This window comes from Schistosoma mansoni, chromosome W (assembly GCF_000237925.1).
Source record: "Schistosoma mansoni strain Puerto Rico chromosome W, complete genome".
NCBI lineage: Eukaryota > Metazoa > Platyhelminthes > Trematoda > Strigeidida > Schistosomatidae > Schistosoma > Schistosoma mansoni.
In genome coordinates, this window is record NC_031502.1 from 48,536,249 (window position 1) to 48,555,432 (window position 19,184).

Here is a 19,184-nt window from a genome sequence, read left to right on the forward strand (position 1 = left end):
TATTTATATTTATTTAACTGATAATATTCGTACAACTGAGGCATCAAAATGAATGTACTCTAAACAAAATGAAAAGATGACGTTGTGAAGAGATAAGGAAGGTAATTTGCAATGCAAATAGATGAACCGGAGTAGTTATATAATAGAAGGTACATTTCGGTTAAAAAGATAACAAAGATAGACTTCTTCCAGTTAAAGGAATTTATTTCAATTTTATACCAAATGTAAAAGAAAACTACAGCAGAATCGCTATTAGCTTCTATTCTAAGCCATGTTCCATAACGTCTCTAGTTACTATGTTCCATTATCTCTACAAACCCAGGCAAGGAGTTGTGATGAACTGACAGATGTTAGTCTTATATAGATTTCTTTCATACTACGGCACCCTGTCATAAACTGATTAACTTTAAACTTTTTCCACCCCTTTCCAGCTTCACTAATCGACCCACTATGTGTTCACAACTATTAGCACATATACGATCTGTTTTATACTTTGCTTGACATAATAATTTATCACATTTATTTGTTTCTCAAGTAATAAATTTTCCCTAATGGCCGTTTAATTTTATTCTTTTAAAAATCTTTGTTAGTTAGCTTGTTATTGTCTACAAAACATATACTACGTGATCACTTCTATAGAATTAACCAATCATTTACTTTGTTCTTACAGACAGTAACAGTAATAACGTTTAAATCGCTTAAATTTATTGAGTTTCCTTCCCTCCTTTCGCATTTTTTCGTAATGTTGCATAACTTTCGTCACTGAAGAGTTAAATAAACCGATTCAATAAAGAAAATAAAACATAACGACTATCAACTATTTATCTATCTATTCTATTTACGGCTAGCTGACTTATTAAAACACCAGGAAATATGTGTATATATATAACTTTGAATTGATATGTATTGATTTTGTTTTTCAATCACGTGAACTGTATATATGAAATTCGTGATATGATTGATCACACGACTGGGAAATCTTGTGATATATACATTTATTTAGTTAAGTACTTTTCTTCTTCTTCTTCAGTCATATACTTTTTCTGTAATTCCTGTGTAGTTTCAAAATAACATTTTCATATTCAATGTTTGCATGTGTTAAAGAGGAAGGGAGAGACAGTAATGGGACATCTGACGATTGTCATTATATATATATATATATATATATATATATATATATATATATTCAATAATCAGTACAAAATAATCAAAAGTTGTACATCATCTGATTCATGATTATATGAATATCGTTTGGAAGAGATTTCTTCTATTTTGAAATGTTAAAGCTTCCATGTATGTACATTAAACGTTCCATGTATTTATACATGAAAGATAATTGAACTGTGTACACAGGTCAAACTTTTTTGTTCACCTTTCAGGAGCATTAGCTATTAGTTATATACGATATATTTATTACCAATTAAATATACTCTGTAAAAGTTTTTAATTATTATTAAATATACTTTAAGTGAATTGTGTTTCAGATCAATCTCAATTTACACTACTTTTGTTTGTTCACTTGTATAGCACCCACAATTAAGTAAAAAAGATATGTTTTGTTATATTCCAATGAGTAGAAAATTGTATTTCTGACGTTTCATGACTTAATGTAAGCCACGTCTTTATTTACTGTGAAGAAGTGGCTTACATTAAGTCATGAAACGTCTGAAATACAATTTTTACTCATCGTGGTATCACGAACATATATTTATTATTAACCTTCTATCCAATGCTCAATATATTTGAAACTATCAAGTCAAACCGTAGCATTACTTACTTACGCCTGTTACTTCCAATGGAGCACAGGCCGCCGACCAGCATTCTCCAACCCACTTTGTCCTGGGCCTTCTTCTCATAGGTCTCCATTTTTCGGCATAATGTGTTCTTTGGTCTTCCTTTTCTCTTTTGGCTTTGAGGATTCCATATGAGTGTGGTCCGGTGAAGTCCATGTGGTTTTGTGAATGCGTTGGTGTGGGAATGTGGTGCAGCCTATGACCAATAATTTCTCATCAGGTTCTACAATTATAAATCCAAATTAATAATCCATAAAAAATTGGCCAAGTTTAAGGCAGAGTACATCATTTTAGAAACTGTAACATGTGAATTAAGGAGTGTTTGTGTTATCAAATCAAATCGTTAATGTTCGAGCTGACTAATATGAAGTGTTAACCTGAATCAGTTTATCAGTGAAATAAAATCGTAAGATAAATGGTCAGAATAAATATAGTTGACATAGGGTGAGATAGAACAATGGGATTACAAATCAGAAATTACGTAATATGTAGAATAATATGAATTAGGTCAGATATAGTAGATAGGGGTGGATACTGAATAAATTTACCTAAAAGGTTAGCAAGTGTGATATTAATAATAATAATGACTGGTTAGATGTGTAGATAAAATAAGTTTAGGATATAAAAACGAACATTAATCAAATTAATGTCACTATATTATAAAATTGATTATTAACAAGTTGGCCAGGGTAAAAGGAGTGACTGGACATATTTCTTTTGGATGCAAAGCTCTGGCTTTTTGATCCGAATAGCAATTGCCTCAGCCGTCTGCAGGATTCTCAGTCTGACAGAATTAGGTTGACTCCTGTTAACACGATATATTATTGTGAAAGATTGCTCTATGTCCTGTCTGAAGTAAATATATACATCAATTAGAATGAACATTATTCTAAAACCACTATTCAAATGTTTGACTATAAAAATAATAAACTTGTTTAATGATTAATAACTAACTAACTGCCTAGGGATCTGTTCAATGTTGATTCCAATACAAAACATGTTTTCAAGTTTTAACAACATAATACAATGCAATAATGTTTTATTTTAAATAGGTTACTTATTTTTCGTTGTTGTTGTTGTTGGTCATTTGATTAATCTAATTTCAGAATTATACATTAAGTACATTTAAGTCTTGTGAAATAAACTATAAAAGCCTATGAACCTTGAACTATATGTGAGAGTGCATAATTAAGAATTGATTATTTTGTTAAATTTCATAATTTTCAATAATCATTATATCATTATCATATTCCTGTTGTTTATATTTTGCATTTCATGTTTATATATTTTATGTATTCACTCATTCATTCATTCATCTTTGTGTTATGAATCAAATTGGTAACTTTTTCATTATTGACACTGAGGTTACCCGTTATATATTTTAATATTCAAGATAATATGACATATAACTAGTACTTTCGTTCATTTTTTTCATTCCTTAAGTGAATTAGTGTCTCATATTAATGTGTGATTTTCACTAGAGTTTTCATTTCAAGCCCTAATTTTCAATGGATTTGTGTTTTTAAACCTTACATGTTATTCTGTGCTACACTGACATGTTCACATTAGACAGTTTTAGATGACTTCAGATACATTTAGTCAGTCAGTCAAACACAAGGTAAAACCTTGGTACGTATGTACATCGGTTGAAGTTGCTATACCCTATTAGCACAGCGAAATGAATTTTCTAGGGCGAATTCCGAGGATAGTAGTGGTATTGACATTATTAATGGCAATGGAAAAGTTTAGGCATTAAAAATACAACTCGAGAAGAAAATATAAATTAGTTAGATAAAAAGGTTATAAGGAATTTAGAAACTTAAAATTGAAGAGGAGACAAATAGTGGATACACGTAGGCCATTCAAAACGAATTTGAACCATGTCATTCAAAGTCGTGTGAACTTCAACCAGGTAGTTCACATCTATTAACATAGTTCGGTCTAATTCCCAGCGACTTCATGAACTGTTGCCATGTTTTGGTTCGGCCGCGCCGAACCTAACTTACTCCTACACCAAATGACATTGCCCGTCAAGGTAGTCATTGGGCTGCCCAAAAATGGTCAAAAAATCCTGAATATAACATGTTACTTAAAAATTGCAAATGTGATCGATAATCTCAGTTATTTTGTTTTATTAATTATAGTTCAAAAAAGTTTTTCTTTGATGATCACATATGAAAAAGTTTTTTGTTGTCATCATACGTTTATTACAATCTTTACTAAACTTTAATTGAAAATGAATTTTAGTCACAATAATGTTAACATTTCCGTTTCTTTGTTTCTGGTAGAATGTTATATTTAGTTGCAATTTCAATGCTTCAAAATGATATCGCTCAGAAATTATATATTTTTGTTTAATCATATGTGTTTTTTTATGCATTCATTTTCGATTTATTAATCTTTTTTTCTTTTGGGACAAACGGTTTGTTGGAATTGTCCACTTTGAGACTAGTTTTCATCATAAATTGACAATGTTTCAAAAATCCATTGAAAATTAGAGAGAACACTGTTGAATGATTGTTTCATTTCAATATGATGTGACTACTTTCAGTAGTACACATTTATTATTTCGCGTTGAGTCGTAGCCAGAATGTTTAGGCTTCCAAACGAACACAACACTGTAAATGATTCTGAAACTAGATTAAAACCGTTGTCTAGATGTTATTTCTCGAGTTGATCAGCGGTAAAGGCTATTTACGAACAATTGAGGATTTCTCTAATATGAACGAGAATGAATATCAACTCGAATAGGCCGAGCATATATCGCACAAACAACACTTCAAAGCTAATAGATAAGACGGAACTTTCAGGATAACTTCATAATCCTCGCAGAAATCAAATTTGAAAAGGAACAACTGATTTTATAGTAGTATACAATGACCTTGGGCCACACAACAAAGCAAACATAAAGTGACAACAACCAATGAGGTAATAGTAAATGTTATTACGAAAATAAGAACTAGAAAACTGTCTTCAGTGTTATCTTTTCAAGACCTAACATATAATAACTGAACTCTCCGTAGCACCATTGTAACGTGGGTATAAGTGACAATTTATGTTGAAGGTTACTATTTAAAATTCTTTTGTGTTCATAGTTTTTTTTGCTTTTGTTTTACAGATACGTCAGCATTATACAACTAATTCTTCCAAAGAACCTTCATCTTTAAACGGTTTATCTGACAATAATAATATTGATAGTAATATTAGGAAAACATTACAATCTAACGGCTTAGATACTCATCGAAATAGTCAAAAGAGAGTGAAGCCTTCAAGCCACTCAGAATCGTCACCTGAAATAACAACAACACCTAATAAACATGATTGTCAATGTAAACATTTAATTAATTCTAATCATAATCATCATTCAATGAATTCAGAGCTAACAGCTCACACAACAATTGATGCTACTAATAATACAAATAATTCTATCATCAATCGATCGTCTTGTTTAACATCAACTACTAATAATTACAATCATTCACATAATAATTCATCAGATTATCAATCACCTATTAGGCTTCGTTTTAACCTACCAAGTAATGAATGGAATAATAATGGATCATTATCACCAGCAATAAGTGATCAATATAGCTCTGAAATTCTACCGTCAGTCTTTCCAAAAAATGGTCCTTCTGCTAATGGTACTGGTGTTAGCCTTGATTGTATTACTAATGGTAATAATAATGACGATAATTCATCAGAAATCATCTGTCCTGTTATGTTCCCTGTCTATGCAGAAAACAATCATATTAAGGTAAAATAAAAAATTCATTAATAATAAATTAAGGTGATCTAAAATCTATTCATTCGTTTCTGTCTCGCTAGATTGATCATTTTTATTGAATGAATATTTAATATTTTGGTGGAATTTTGTTCTATGAACTGAATGGTTTGGTCGTGGAGCTTTCATCGTTCTTCTGAACGACATCAGCACGACCAAACAATCTAGCTCAGAGAAAAAAATCCATCAAAACCACCCACGTAAGCGACAAATCTCCACCATCTGAAAATCGAATATGTATATAATTTCCATACTGAAGTCTAAAGAAGTCATAATACTTTTTAAAGTCTTTTGTTTACTTCATTTCTTAGCATTAGACATCTATAACCGAATTCTGAATGAAAATAAAAAAGATTCTAGTGTTATTATTTTGAATAGAAATTCACTATTTGAAATTAGTCCGACTAGAATTTACTAGTGTGATATGATATAACAGTTGTAAAAAGGATATTCCGAATTGTCAGCTACGGTCTCCTACTAATTCAATTTCTAACTATCCAAAGTCGATGTTGGCGATCGTCAACTATTCTCACTATTAAAATTGTCCCCCGTATTTTTTTAACGACTACTTTAAGTTTGTACAAATACTGCGTCGAACTTTTCACAAAGTAAATAATTATATGCTCGGTAGTTTTGGATCATTCTTCAGCATAATTTTCGATGAAAAGTCCTCAATATACTAGACCCTTTCCCAACAATGTTTATTTTTTATTAGCAAAGTTACTGCTTTTATTATCGATGTTTACTTGCGTACTTTGTGACAACTTTGTTGACTTATTTGACGTAGTGAGGGCTCAATACAATTCTCTCAATAGAATCCAATCAGCATCAAGGAATAGACGATATGATATTATAAACTAACTAGTTAGTTGTCGACTGGCCTTCCAAGTATAGTTACTCTAAACTACAGTGTTAACTTCAAAATTTTTTGAAATGGTTAAGTGAATGAACATCGCATACTGTATTTTGAGATGTTAGGTAGTTGCAAGTAGTCGACAAAACCAGACAAACATGATATTGATCATTATTTACCGATCAAACAATGGCCACGCGTATATAGCCTCTGCCAGGGAAGTCCTACTTACTGCCTCCTGGTAGGGGGGGGCGTTGTTTACGAAATTGAGAGGACGAAAATTGAATGTCCGGCGCTTTAACCGGCTTGGTGGACACGGCGCGTCCACCTAAGGGAGTTGGAAAACCCTGATTCCAAACCAATGGTGCACATGGGCTTCAGTATCCTTGGGGATCAACTGGCGTATGAATCAATCGTTGGTCACCGGCTACCATGGGACTGCATCTCCTCACGATGCTCCACTGTCTTGTGGATCAGACCTTTAGGTCAAAGGCTCCGGGTGTGGCCCTTTAAGAAAACCACCAGCTTCGGTCTGGGCACCTTGGCAGTATCACAGCCTTGACACAAATCAAATGAGATTTGTGTGGAGCATATATATGTGGTGCCCGTTTGTACCAATATTTATGTGTTTAAATAAAATAAAGATCAAACAATTGTACATATTTCTCAGTCCTACAGGAGAGGTCTTTCGCATTCCGAATGTCTGAGTGACCATCTCTCAAACTGTGAAGCTGAGTGACGCAGGATTAAATCCCCACTTGGAACATTATCTCCTTGAACGTTACAGGAAAAAACTTGCCGATGAGCCTTAACAGAAAAACTAGGTTCAGGGTCTTTCATCAACTACTTCCAACCACCTATCACTCAATATATTGCACATGATGTCGAGTCACTTAAATCAGTGGCTACATTAGAACTTCATCGATAGAATTCGACCACAACTCAAGGACTAGATATACATGACACCAGTTTCTACTCAGTAATGAATCAATTGTAATTGGATTTTATTTGTTGTCGAGTATTATTCCTAGCTATCTTGTTATATCAAGCAGCTCATATTCGATCACAGTGAAGCCAGTGACAATTATTGCTTACATATAATTCTGTGTTCATTAGTCTAGAAAAAGATTCAATGTGTAAAATTTCTAGAATACCTGTATATTTTCAAAGTCAAGTTGATTTAATCCGATAATAAATCTAAAATGGTTCATTTTAAGTTGTAACTTATTAGTGGTTTCGTTCAAACAGATTTTGTTATGCTTAAGAATGTGATAAAACATTTTCATATTAATAACTGTTTACACTGTTGATCTTTTTTGAATATTAAAAAGGATAAATCTGTTCTTAAATTTCTATTATGTAACCGACAAGCTATTTTATTCCTATTTAACATAGAAACTTTATTATATGAGCGTATGTTAGTTATATCAAACTGAAATATTATCAGGCGATTTATTTATAAATTCCAATGTGATCCCATGATAATAGTAATTATTATTATTATTATTAATGGCTTTATTCAATATTATAATCTGGTACAATATAGAATTCTCAGCATGAAAATAATGATCAGTTGTGGAAAACTCCGTAACGGAATCAGCTGCTTTCTTTTTGTTTGGTTTTTTGTCAACACTAATTTTAACCATAAATAATATGATGAGTATAGTCTTGATCAAAAAGTGCGTAGGCATTCCTGGAAGATTCCATTGATTATCATCTGTTAATATTACTACATGAGTAAAGAAACTTTGAAAATATTAGACTGTAAACTCCAAGATTAATAATAATAATGATAATGTGGGTTAGAAAAGAAAGCATATTATAACTCCAAACTATGTTTATACTCTACTTTCAATCTCTACAGACTGACAATAGAAAATTGATTAGGCCATACAAATGGAATCATCACCTATCGGATTCTTATATTCGAAATATTTCATTAACTGGAATGATGTTAGAATCACATATTGAAGGTTTGAATATGGAATTGGGTTTAATTAATTCAGTCAATGATCTAGGTTTAGGAATTGAGTATAAAGGACTGAACTGTTTAACTGTAATACGTCGTCGTCGTGGCGGTGTTGGTAGTGGTCATTGTCGACGAAAACAAATCCATGCTAATAAGTTACACAGTTTTTCATCATCATCATCATCATCATTATTATCTTTATCTTCTTATGATCGTTCATATTCAACTTCTAATTCTGTATCATTTAAACCGAAATACAAATCAAAATATCATTTTGATTCCTATCATCATGATCATCATCATCCTTCCATTAATGTTCAAAAACAGGCTAATGAAATTATAACAAATGGCAATTCAATGTATTCGCCTATTGATGATGACTCTACTCTATCTTTGTCTAAAATCGATTCAATTGATCATGAAAATAATTCTATGGAAAATAAACAAAATGGTGATTTGTTTCATTCAATCAACAGTAATGGATTTTATTTTGATGATTCCGTTAATTCTAATCATCATCCACATCATCATCATCACAATTATTTCGATAATAATAATAGTGATGATGATGTTAAAAGTGTGGATCAGATATTGAATAATGAACTACGTGATTTAATTGAATATGGACGTAATTTACGATCAAGTGCACTAGAATTACAACGTCAAGGAGTAATCAGTTTGGAACAATGGTTACTTTTGAGTGTAAGTTCTTTTTTTTTCTCCTGAATGTATTGTATTACTGACAACTATCATATTCTTACTAGTGATTAGCTTCGAGAGGAAGTTTCCGGGGCTTTAGTGATAAACCGTGACCAGTAGAGTTCAACCGTGTCGGCATTTATCCATCAAAGATAATGGAAGATGGTTGCTCAATATCGTGGATTGGATGAAGTTAGACGTAAACACTGTTGAACCCAGATTCAGTGGCCTAGAGATTAAGCGTTCGCGCGAGACCGAAGGTCGTGGGTTGGTTTCCCGTGTGCGGAGTCATGGATGCGCACTACTGAGTAATTCCATACTAAAACTAAACAACCGTTCAGTGCTCTCACGTTTTCAATGTTTTTCTAACTTAGATCGTTTCGTTTTTTAATGAAGTTCGATAATCTCCACGACCCTTTACTGATAAAAAGAATTTATTTTCTGATCATTTTCTTTGTAGAATTTATATTCCTACTTGTTGAATATCAACACCGATAAATCTATCTAAATGTATTAACATTAAATTATTTTGTTTTTGCTGACATGACTTTGTTATTTTGGTAATCACTCATTATACTCAACCTGATAACTATGTGCTAGCCAAAGTTGCCATAGCAAATCAGTATGATACGATAAAAGTAACAAGAGGAATTACAAAAGACTTCGATACAGTATAGCTGTAATGACGGTTAAAATTAGTAAATACCTAGGATATGGTTCGATAAGACAGAATAAATAAGTATGTATGAACGAATACTGGGACGTCACTAAAGAGTGAACATATCTATGTCATTTTGGCTGTTTGTAAGTCGTGTTATCCAACATATTCGACCATTGATGTCTGTTATCGCGCATGCTCTAACCAGGTACTTTGCATCCCGGGGTCGCTGTTCTTATAATCAAATTCTTTCATCTCTACCCTCAAAATCAATAGGCTTTTTATAGTAAGTGGTAAAAGAATGTTGGAGATTAATTGTGTTTATATTTAGAATTTATCAGAGGATAATGGTTGAAGGCAACTGAGAGGAATCTGTAAGATTATGTTTCGTGCTAATTGACGTTCTGAGGACATTGTATGTATGTGCAGTAGTCCCAAGGTAAATGATTTTCTATGCGTTAAATTCAAACCTTCGTCATTCAGTGTCACATATGTCAACATTGAGCTATTCAGACCTAAACTTGGTCGTCGCCATCGCTGGATTTCCATTAATGAATATATGTATCGATTAGACTTGAACAAAATCTACAGATAACAGTCTGTATCTCATATATCCTTTGTATTTCTGCTGAAATTCAAAATACTGATAATTTTCGAAGCTTTGGTCTAGACACCCGGGCAGTATTACACCCCACACACAAAACAAGTGACTTGTGTTGCGCATATGTATTCGGTGCTCTTTTGTACCAATAAATAAATAATTTGAAGCATAAATCGTAAAATTATACCATGTTAATGGTCTGCAACCACTCCTAGAACGACTTTGGGAAAATTATCCCGACTTCTAACCAATAATAGTAATAATAAGGAGGCCACCCTTTGAGCATTCGACCTACAGCTCTAATCCACAAGGCGATGGAGCAACGTTAGGAGATTCAGTTCCATGGTAGCCGGTGACCAATAATAGGTTCACACTCCATTTGTTCTCTCAGTATCCTTGATCCTATGCATACCATTGGTTTGGAATCAGGCTCTTCCAATTCCCCTCATTGGATCCTTCTTATACACTAACCTAGTTTAAACGCCTGACATTCGCTTTCCATCTTCTCGATTTCGTAGACAACACTCTAGCCGCAAAAAGGCAGTGAGTAGGACATATAATTTAATATTCATAGTTCATCTCATTTGTAATTGAATATCTCCATGTTATGTTTGTGTCATTAAACGCAATAATTGTGAAAATATATTGTGTAATCTATGAACTGAACTGGCAATTATCTTCACTTCTCTTTATTGATAAAAGTTTGTACCAGTTTTCATGATCTTTGAAGTGTACTTTAGTGTACTCCTGTTGTGAACGAGAACACAAGTGGGGACAAACGGATGTATTTTAATACAACATTACAGAATATCTTAATAAAATCTGAAAACCATACAATAAATACTTCATTTGCAAAATGTCTATCGATCTTCTGAGACTTCACGTTTCCTTCATTTCCACAACAATCATTCTCTATTCTCGTTCTCATTTCTTCGATCTTCTTAACCTTCTGCCTCCAGACATTTCACTTTCGATTGATGACACATACTACTTATATCTGTCGATACCAGTAGCACACACCATACTCCTTTTAAAAAAAAATAAACACTGAAATGTTCGAGTAAGTCAATGCGATAATAATCAGTAAATTCCTGTGATTAGAGCAAATACAAAAAAGCAAGTTTCGGTGTCAGCAATTTCTTAACATCCCAATGTCTTCGGAATATTTCTGGATATCAATGTCGGACTTCGATGAATAATGATTAAACTATAAACGAGTTTTCTTTTTTAACTAATCGTAAAGTTACACTGAATATATACAGTGATTTAAGTTCATCGATCGGTTGCACAATGTGAATAAACTCTCTAGTAGGTATATTCTAAATTTGTAACAGTATCAATAAAAATCTGATTCAAATGACCAAATCCAAGACCTCTAGGTCTCATGATGGACACTTAACTATTAAAATCACCATCCAGTTACTCCTTGTTCTCAATAGTATCACCAAGCAAAATCAATCCGTAACTAGTTTCTGATGGAGTTTTGTTCTCTGAGCTGGATGGTTTGGTCGTAGAGCTTTCATCATCAGCACAAACTTTAGGTAGAAGGAACTAGTTTCTTCTATAGATCATAATGATCTACACAAAATCCTTTCATCTAAACTATAGAAGGATTTTCCTCTCTTATCTCAGTCGAGTAAAATGTAGTCGTTAAACTGCCACATTATACATTTTTGTCATTACAACATTGCCTTCATATCTTCTTCATCAGGAAAATCATTTCTGTTTTTTTTGTTCTCCTTCCCATTCAATTTCTAATAGGATGCATTCAGTCTAGTTGCATATCAGAATCCATACAAAAGTCCACTTAGTGGTTTGTTACATCCAAAATACCGAGAATTATTAGCTGATGCTGTAAATGATGCCATTTTGGGTAAGTGTAACCATTGATTATAGTTGTTTTTCTATCTATACAAAAACGTCCATCTGTTTTCCATTTTTTTGACTGGAGTCCTCATTACTTTCTTGGAACATAATTGTTCATTTGAAGGATCTTGTGTATTTTTTTATTATTTCATCTTTGTACATAACATATCGATTATCGTCCTAGTATTCAATAGTAATTTGTCGTTCTTACTACGGAATGTTTGTTTTTCTATGCTAACATAGATCACAATATTCGAATTACCCCGCTACTGTCACATGTAGTAGGTTTTTTGTGTAACTTCAAGGGAATAGTGAATAATAATGATAGGAAGTTTAGATGGGCGATGTTGTGTGAAGATTTTTCCCAATTTAAGTAGTTTGTTTGTCATGATGAACCAAAAATCAACTAGACAATTATGAAAGCCAGTATTCTGAGCACTAGATGGTTATTGGTGCTTTAACCATGTCGGTTAACAAATTTCAGTATTACGAATTATCATATCAGTCCATTTTTACTGTTTGTCAAAAATAGTTAATTATCAGTGTGAGGTTGTGGAGATTGTTAAATTTATGATTGAGATCATGAATCGGTGAATGTTAGACCACCGTTGAAAACCTGGAAGCACTGGGCGGCCATGGGTGCTCACTGCTGAGGAGTCCCATGCTAGGACGAAATGGCCTAGAAATTTTACGCCTCAAACAAAAAGAAAAAACGATACTTATTCATTCACGTCAGTTTTAAAATAGAATGGAATTTATTTTGTAGTAGAAATGAAGAAAAATCGTCTCTATTTGTTCAGTTACATGCTGATCATATGATGATCTGTTTTTTTCGTTGTTGCTGTTCCGTGTATATGTGTGTGTCTGTAGAAAATCACGACATCTACTGATATTAAAGCTGACAGTTGAGTCTTTGTTGTTCTGTTTCTTAACAAAAAAATCCAATGTTAATTAACATTTTCATCAACAGTCAATTCGTTTAATGAGAGGTTGATTAGACAAATTGTAATCTATAATTATCATTTATAATAGAAATGATCTATATCTACATATTGTCTGGCTTACATCAGTATTGTTTACAATCTATCGTGTAATTAAATAATTGTAATGTCATAACAATTTTTCATTGAAACTAATCATGTGTTAACTGAACACCGATTATATTAATTGGATGACGCACTGAATTGTTTGACTTCATTGGTTATGACTTCTCCCTAGAACCTCAGTAGATCCGTTTGAAACTAGTGATTATGCAGCATTGTTGTATTTGAGAAAACGATGGTAGCTGGGTGTGCACTGATGAGGAGGAAGGCAAACACGTTATTATCGAAAGCTTTAAGTTTTCAGTGATTATATATATATATATATATATAGAGAGAGAGAGAGAGAGAGAGAGAGAGAGAAGTGAATAACTTAGTAGTAGGATTTTTATAGTTTGGTAGATTGGTTTAGCTAAGCGGTTTAACTGTTAAGCCTGTTATTCCCGAAAGTCTTTAATGACAAGTTTGATATGTGAAAAAGGTTATAACAATATTATTACTCACTTTACTCAATATTTGCATGTTCGGTCACGGTGAAGAACTTTCAACAAAAGAGTATAAAATGATGATAAAGTATTGTGAAAAAATGTTCCTTTTATGTCTGTTTGACAATCTCACCTAACAACTCCTGATTTGTAGTAAATTGAATGAAAAAGCTTTTGCAGCCGTTAATCATTTAATAATTGAATTCACGAGTCAACCGAAGTTAGACGGTTATTGAAAACCTGGAAGCACTGTACGGCCATGAATGAGCACCGCTGAGTCCCATACTAGGACGAAACAGCCGTTCAGGGCTTCCAGATTTTCACTGGTGGCCTACCTTAGACTCACTCTTAAATTCAACTGTTAAAACATTATAATCTCCGAAAAACCCCATAGTGATGTTATTCATTTCTTCTTTATAACAGACAAAATTTAAATTGTTCACAGTTGATATGTTTAAAAATATGTCATCATTTGTTTATCTTCATGTCAAATTTTTACTTTCTCTAGTGCATTTAAAACAACCTTGCCGTCCAGTTTTGGATATAGCTTTAACATATTTGGAACATGTTTTAACCGATGAAGGTTCATCGTGTAAAACAACTAACAATGGTTCCTTTGCTTTTTATCGTTTCAAATCTGGTCAGTCAAATGCTAGTGGATTGTCTGTTGATCCTCTACAGAATAGAAATGCTACTACCAGGACTACTGCTGATGATATTTGTCTTACATCTAGAACTAATCACACACCAATCCATGAATCTACAATAACACCTGCTTCACGTGATACACCAACTACACCAAATCGTAGTATAGCAGTCGGTATCATGCATCGTGATGATATTGATGATGAACCACGGCATATAACAACTGATATTCAAACATATGCTTTAAGTTTAAATGAATTCAATGGTTCTACAAATCTACTTCGTCCTGCTAGTACTTCAATTATATCCAGTTCTTTATATGTTCCGCCATCGGCATTAATTTCATTAACTGGACGAAATAATAATCCAATTACTCGAAGTTCCGACGTACAGAGATCATCATTATCAACTTCACGTACAAGACCAACAAGTTTACAAAATTTAATCCATCAACGACATCAGTCACAATTAATTGATAATCAGAGCACTACTACAATGACTGGTACCACTACTACTGCTGCCACTACCAGTAGTAGTACTTCATCACCTTCACATTTCAATCGCTTTCTAGTCACAACAGCTAGTTGGCCTGTTTCCACATCTTTTTCCTCATCAACATCAAACAACACTACCGCTACTACTACCATTACTACCACTACTACTACTACTACGCAAAATCCTAATCGTTTCTCACCTTCACGTATTACCGTTACGTCTTCTCTTACTAATACGCATGCACCGACTGGACCGGAATTAGCAGGATTTTTTCATCCAATTTTATTTATAGGATAAATGAGATTTTTTTATGCGTACATTGTCGTTGTTGTTGCGGTTGTTTTGTTTTTCTTTTTAAGGGATAAAAAACCTAAGATTAGATGACTTTTCAGTCTATACATTTTCCCTCTGGGTATTTTTCTCTTTCACTATTAACATGCACCATATCCTCGCCCTTGCCCCAGTTATACTTCAGTTTAATCCCCCCGCCCTATCTTGTTTCAATTACCAATGTAATTATAATCCCTTCATATTGGATATTTGTTACTTTGTTGCTTTCATATTTATACTTATATTATGATATATTGATTTGTAGTTGTTTAATTATTATTACTATAAGTGATAATTTCTTTTTACTTTAGACAACTATTTCCAGTTGTGAATTGACTTTGTTCCTTTTTAAGGAATGTAATTAGATGATTAAATTTGAGGAACATATTGTTTATGAAATCCTGTTTAGATGGTTAAATGTATTATATTTAATGATATTTATACACATAGAGGCATACAAACGAAAAACGCCATAATTACAGGCGATAGGTAAAAAAAAGACAAACAATAAGAGTAAGGAAAATCAACTCCACAAAGAAAACAAACGACAGGATTATAGGAAGAAATAATGAGTGTAAGATGAATTACCAATGTAAAATTCATTGGATTGTTAATCTCCTCAAAAAAAGAGAGAAACAAAGCAATAATGAGGTAGGCGGATGATGTACACACTAACATGTTATTCTTTTCAAAATTATATGTATCCAGGTAGTTTATCCCTTTTCACTCACTTCATCATCTGTTTAGATCATACAGATCATACACAGTTGCTGTGCTCAAGATGAAAGTAATGCTGAACTGCCTCTTTGTGTGTGTGTGTTCGCATGTGTATGTCTATGTTTTTTTTTATTTTTTACTAAACTGGGACGAAAAATTCGTTCTTTTTTCTGATAACTACTATTATTTTTAAAAAAAGAAAGAAAATACTACTAATCGTGTCCCCTGTTTTTTTTGTCGGAAAGTTTGTTTTCCATTGTTATTGCTTGTATTTTCCTTCTTTTTTGTTTTCCTGTAATAAACTCTTCTCACTAGCTGACCACATTTTTAGAAATTAAAAAAAAGTGTATTTTTTAAAAGGACTAAATGGTTTAACTGATATTCTTGACTTGACTTTTTTAATTATCTTGTTAAAAAGCAGTTCATTATTCTTGTTCATTTGTTAATAACTTGTGGCCAATAAAATCCACTTATGTTAATAATAAATAAATAGATTATGTTAATTCCCTCCTCCCCCTTTAATAAACTTTGTGCACAGTCTGCTAATCAGTCAGTCTTAATTACATGGAAATAATATACACATGTGTTTGTTTGATTGTTTACGTGTACTTATGTTCTCTTACATATACACTTGTGTAATACAATCCACTTAGACGTTTCTTTCATCATATCCATATATGATTAAGTATTTTCTTTTTGGTGGGAGAAAGATGCGTTGAGGTGGTCTGTTTTCATTATCTTCAATTATCTTTTTATATTATTATTTTCAACAAACAGAGATAAACCTACTTACTGATATTATTATTATTATTATTACTATCACAAATATTATTACTATTACATGATTTGTTTAATCCAATCAACTATATTGGTTTGTATTATTATGCAATTTTTTTTTTTTACTAAACAAAAGAATTCACTCTAGTTTATTCATTAACTTCTTCGTGTAGCTACTATTTACCACTCTCTGGTTCATTGATTGATTCACTCTTTAAGAAGCAAATCACTTGTGGAGTATTATCGAGGTGTGTTTGTGTGTGTATGTGTGTGTGTAGGAGAGAGAGAGAGAGAGAGGGAGAGTTTTTTTTCTGATAATTTTTTTTTATACATTTAATCTAAACAAGGGATTTTACAAAAAAAGAGATAGTAACTGAGATACTTCGTTATATCTTTGAGACTATCATAATAATAATAATTATTATTTTTACCATTAAATAAAAATCTACAATGAATATGACTATTGAAATAATAATGATAATTATTGTTATTGTTATTAATTCTGGGAATGAATGTTTTTACAAATAAATAAATAAGTGAAATTTCATTGTATGCAAATTTGTTATATTGTAATGAGGGGTCATTTTTAATTTATTGAAATGAAATGTTATTTACTAAAATGATTAAGTAAATATAATTCAACAATGATAAACAAACTTTAATCTGTCAGTTAGTCAGCTACAACGTAGGACCAGACACATATATGCATCGGTCCAAGTTGCCATACCTCGTTAGCACAACAAGATTAACACCGAATTCATAGAAGTAGTTAATTTAATGGTGGTAATATATAAAAGATAGGTTGTATATAAGGATATAGTATAGGAAGGAAGACAGCTACGAAGCAATTTTAATCTCAAGGTTTAAGGGAAGATGAAGAGTGTATACACCCGTGCCATTGTGATCGATTCTGAGCCATGTCACACAGTCTCCAACCATTGGTTACGATAGTCACATGGACCCCAACTAAGTAGTTCCATCTACCAACATGGCTCAGACTAGAAGTCAGTGACCTCAAGGACTGACGCCACGTTTTGGTATGGCCGCTCCTAACTCTTACAACCATCCCCAACACTAGTCAGCATTGCGCGTCGTGGTAATTGGTGTTCAGGCATATGTAACACGTGGTTCAACCATCTCAGTCGATGAAGATTCATCGCCTCATCAACTGATTTACCATCATTCCTTAAAACCCTGTGTCTAACCTCACTGTTACTTCAGAACAATATCTAATGCGTAAAGGCTAGAAATAATATTATATGGTTGATAAATAATTACTTTAACTAATTTTCAGCATCTGTAGTTTAAGCGATATATTCAGTTTCATACCAAACAGCATGTATACTAAGAAGATGTTCATTTTATTCTACTATACAATTTTGCAACATACACTTTGAAAGTAGAGTACATACATAGTTTGCTAGTATTTTGTATCTTTGATGTCGTGCTAGCATATGGTTGAAGGATTAAGTAATTCTGACATTAGACTTAGTGTATAAGATAAAAATTGTAAATTGGTTGATGTGACCATAAAATTTATCAACTAAAACAATTAAGACTTGTGTTGAGCACGCCAAATCATCTCTTGTTGATAGTGGTGGCCAGCATAGCAGTAGGTTAGGAGGAGACGGAGTGATCAAATGAAAAATGAAGTGACTTTTATTAATTTATTTTGAACACATAAACATTGGTATAAGGGGACACCAAATACATACACACCACACAATAACAATCAAGCCAGTAGCAGTTATCATTGATTTGTGTAAGAGTTGTGATACTGCCCTGTTGTCCAGACCGAAGCAGGTGGTTTTCTTAGGGGGCTACACCCGGAGCGTTCGACCTAAAGGTCTGATCCACAAGGCAGCGGAGCAACGTCAGGAGATGCAGTCCCATGGTAGCCGGTGACTAATAATTGGTACATACGCCATTGGTTCCCTCAGGATCCTGGAACTCATGTACACCATTAGTTTGGAATCAGGTTTTTCCAACTTGATTATGTGAACCCTCCATATCCACCAACCCGAATAAAGCGCCAGATACTTTTCGTCCCCTCAATTTCGTAAACAACACCCCCTCCATGAGAAGGCAGTGAGTTGGACTTCCCCGACAGTGTTTGTATACGTGCGTCAATGTGAGAGCACTTCGAAAGGGAGAGATGACTCTCCCCAATCTCGGCCGTACCAGGACATTTGGGGGCTGACTTTGGGTTTGAGTAAATGTGTGCTTAGAGTCTGATGGTTAATTCTCATCAATTGTTAGATCCTTTAAGTCCTATAGATAGAAATCTGTTTCATTGCTGCAAGTTTGTTCATTTTCTTGAGTTTCGATATCTATATTTTCCACTCACCTGTTTTACTTAGTATTTTAGAATTCATGTTTTGTTCTAAGTCACACTATTCAAGTGAATCCTTCAAAGGTTTTTTGCACTAATAACTTTCTAATTTGTTATAGTTGAAAGCGTGAGTCAATTGAAGC

The 19,184-nt window shown here is 33.0% G+C and overlaps 1 protein-coding gene across 1 annotated transcript in view; it reads left to right on the forward strand.

Annotated features, from left to right (window-relative positions):
- The window catches only part of Smp_161080 (ran binding protein 9-related), a gene marked incomplete at its 3' end in the record, with an annotated part of 47,242 nt that extends 32,060 nt beyond the window's left edge, over positions 1-15,182 (forward strand). Inside the window, exons 7-11 of the mRNA XM_018789977.1 lie at positions 4,912-5,467; positions 8,386-8,507; positions 8,724-9,098; positions 12,116-12,227; positions 14,254-15,182. Coding sequence (XP_018655366.1) covers positions 4,912-5,467; positions 8,386-8,507; positions 8,724-9,098; positions 12,116-12,227; positions 14,254-15,182 — 2,094 coding nt within the window. The remainder of the gene's footprint in view (positions 1-4,911; positions 5,468-8,385; positions 8,508-8,723; positions 9,099-12,115; positions 12,228-14,253) is intronic.
- Positions 15,183-19,184: the final 4,002 nt, after the last annotated feature.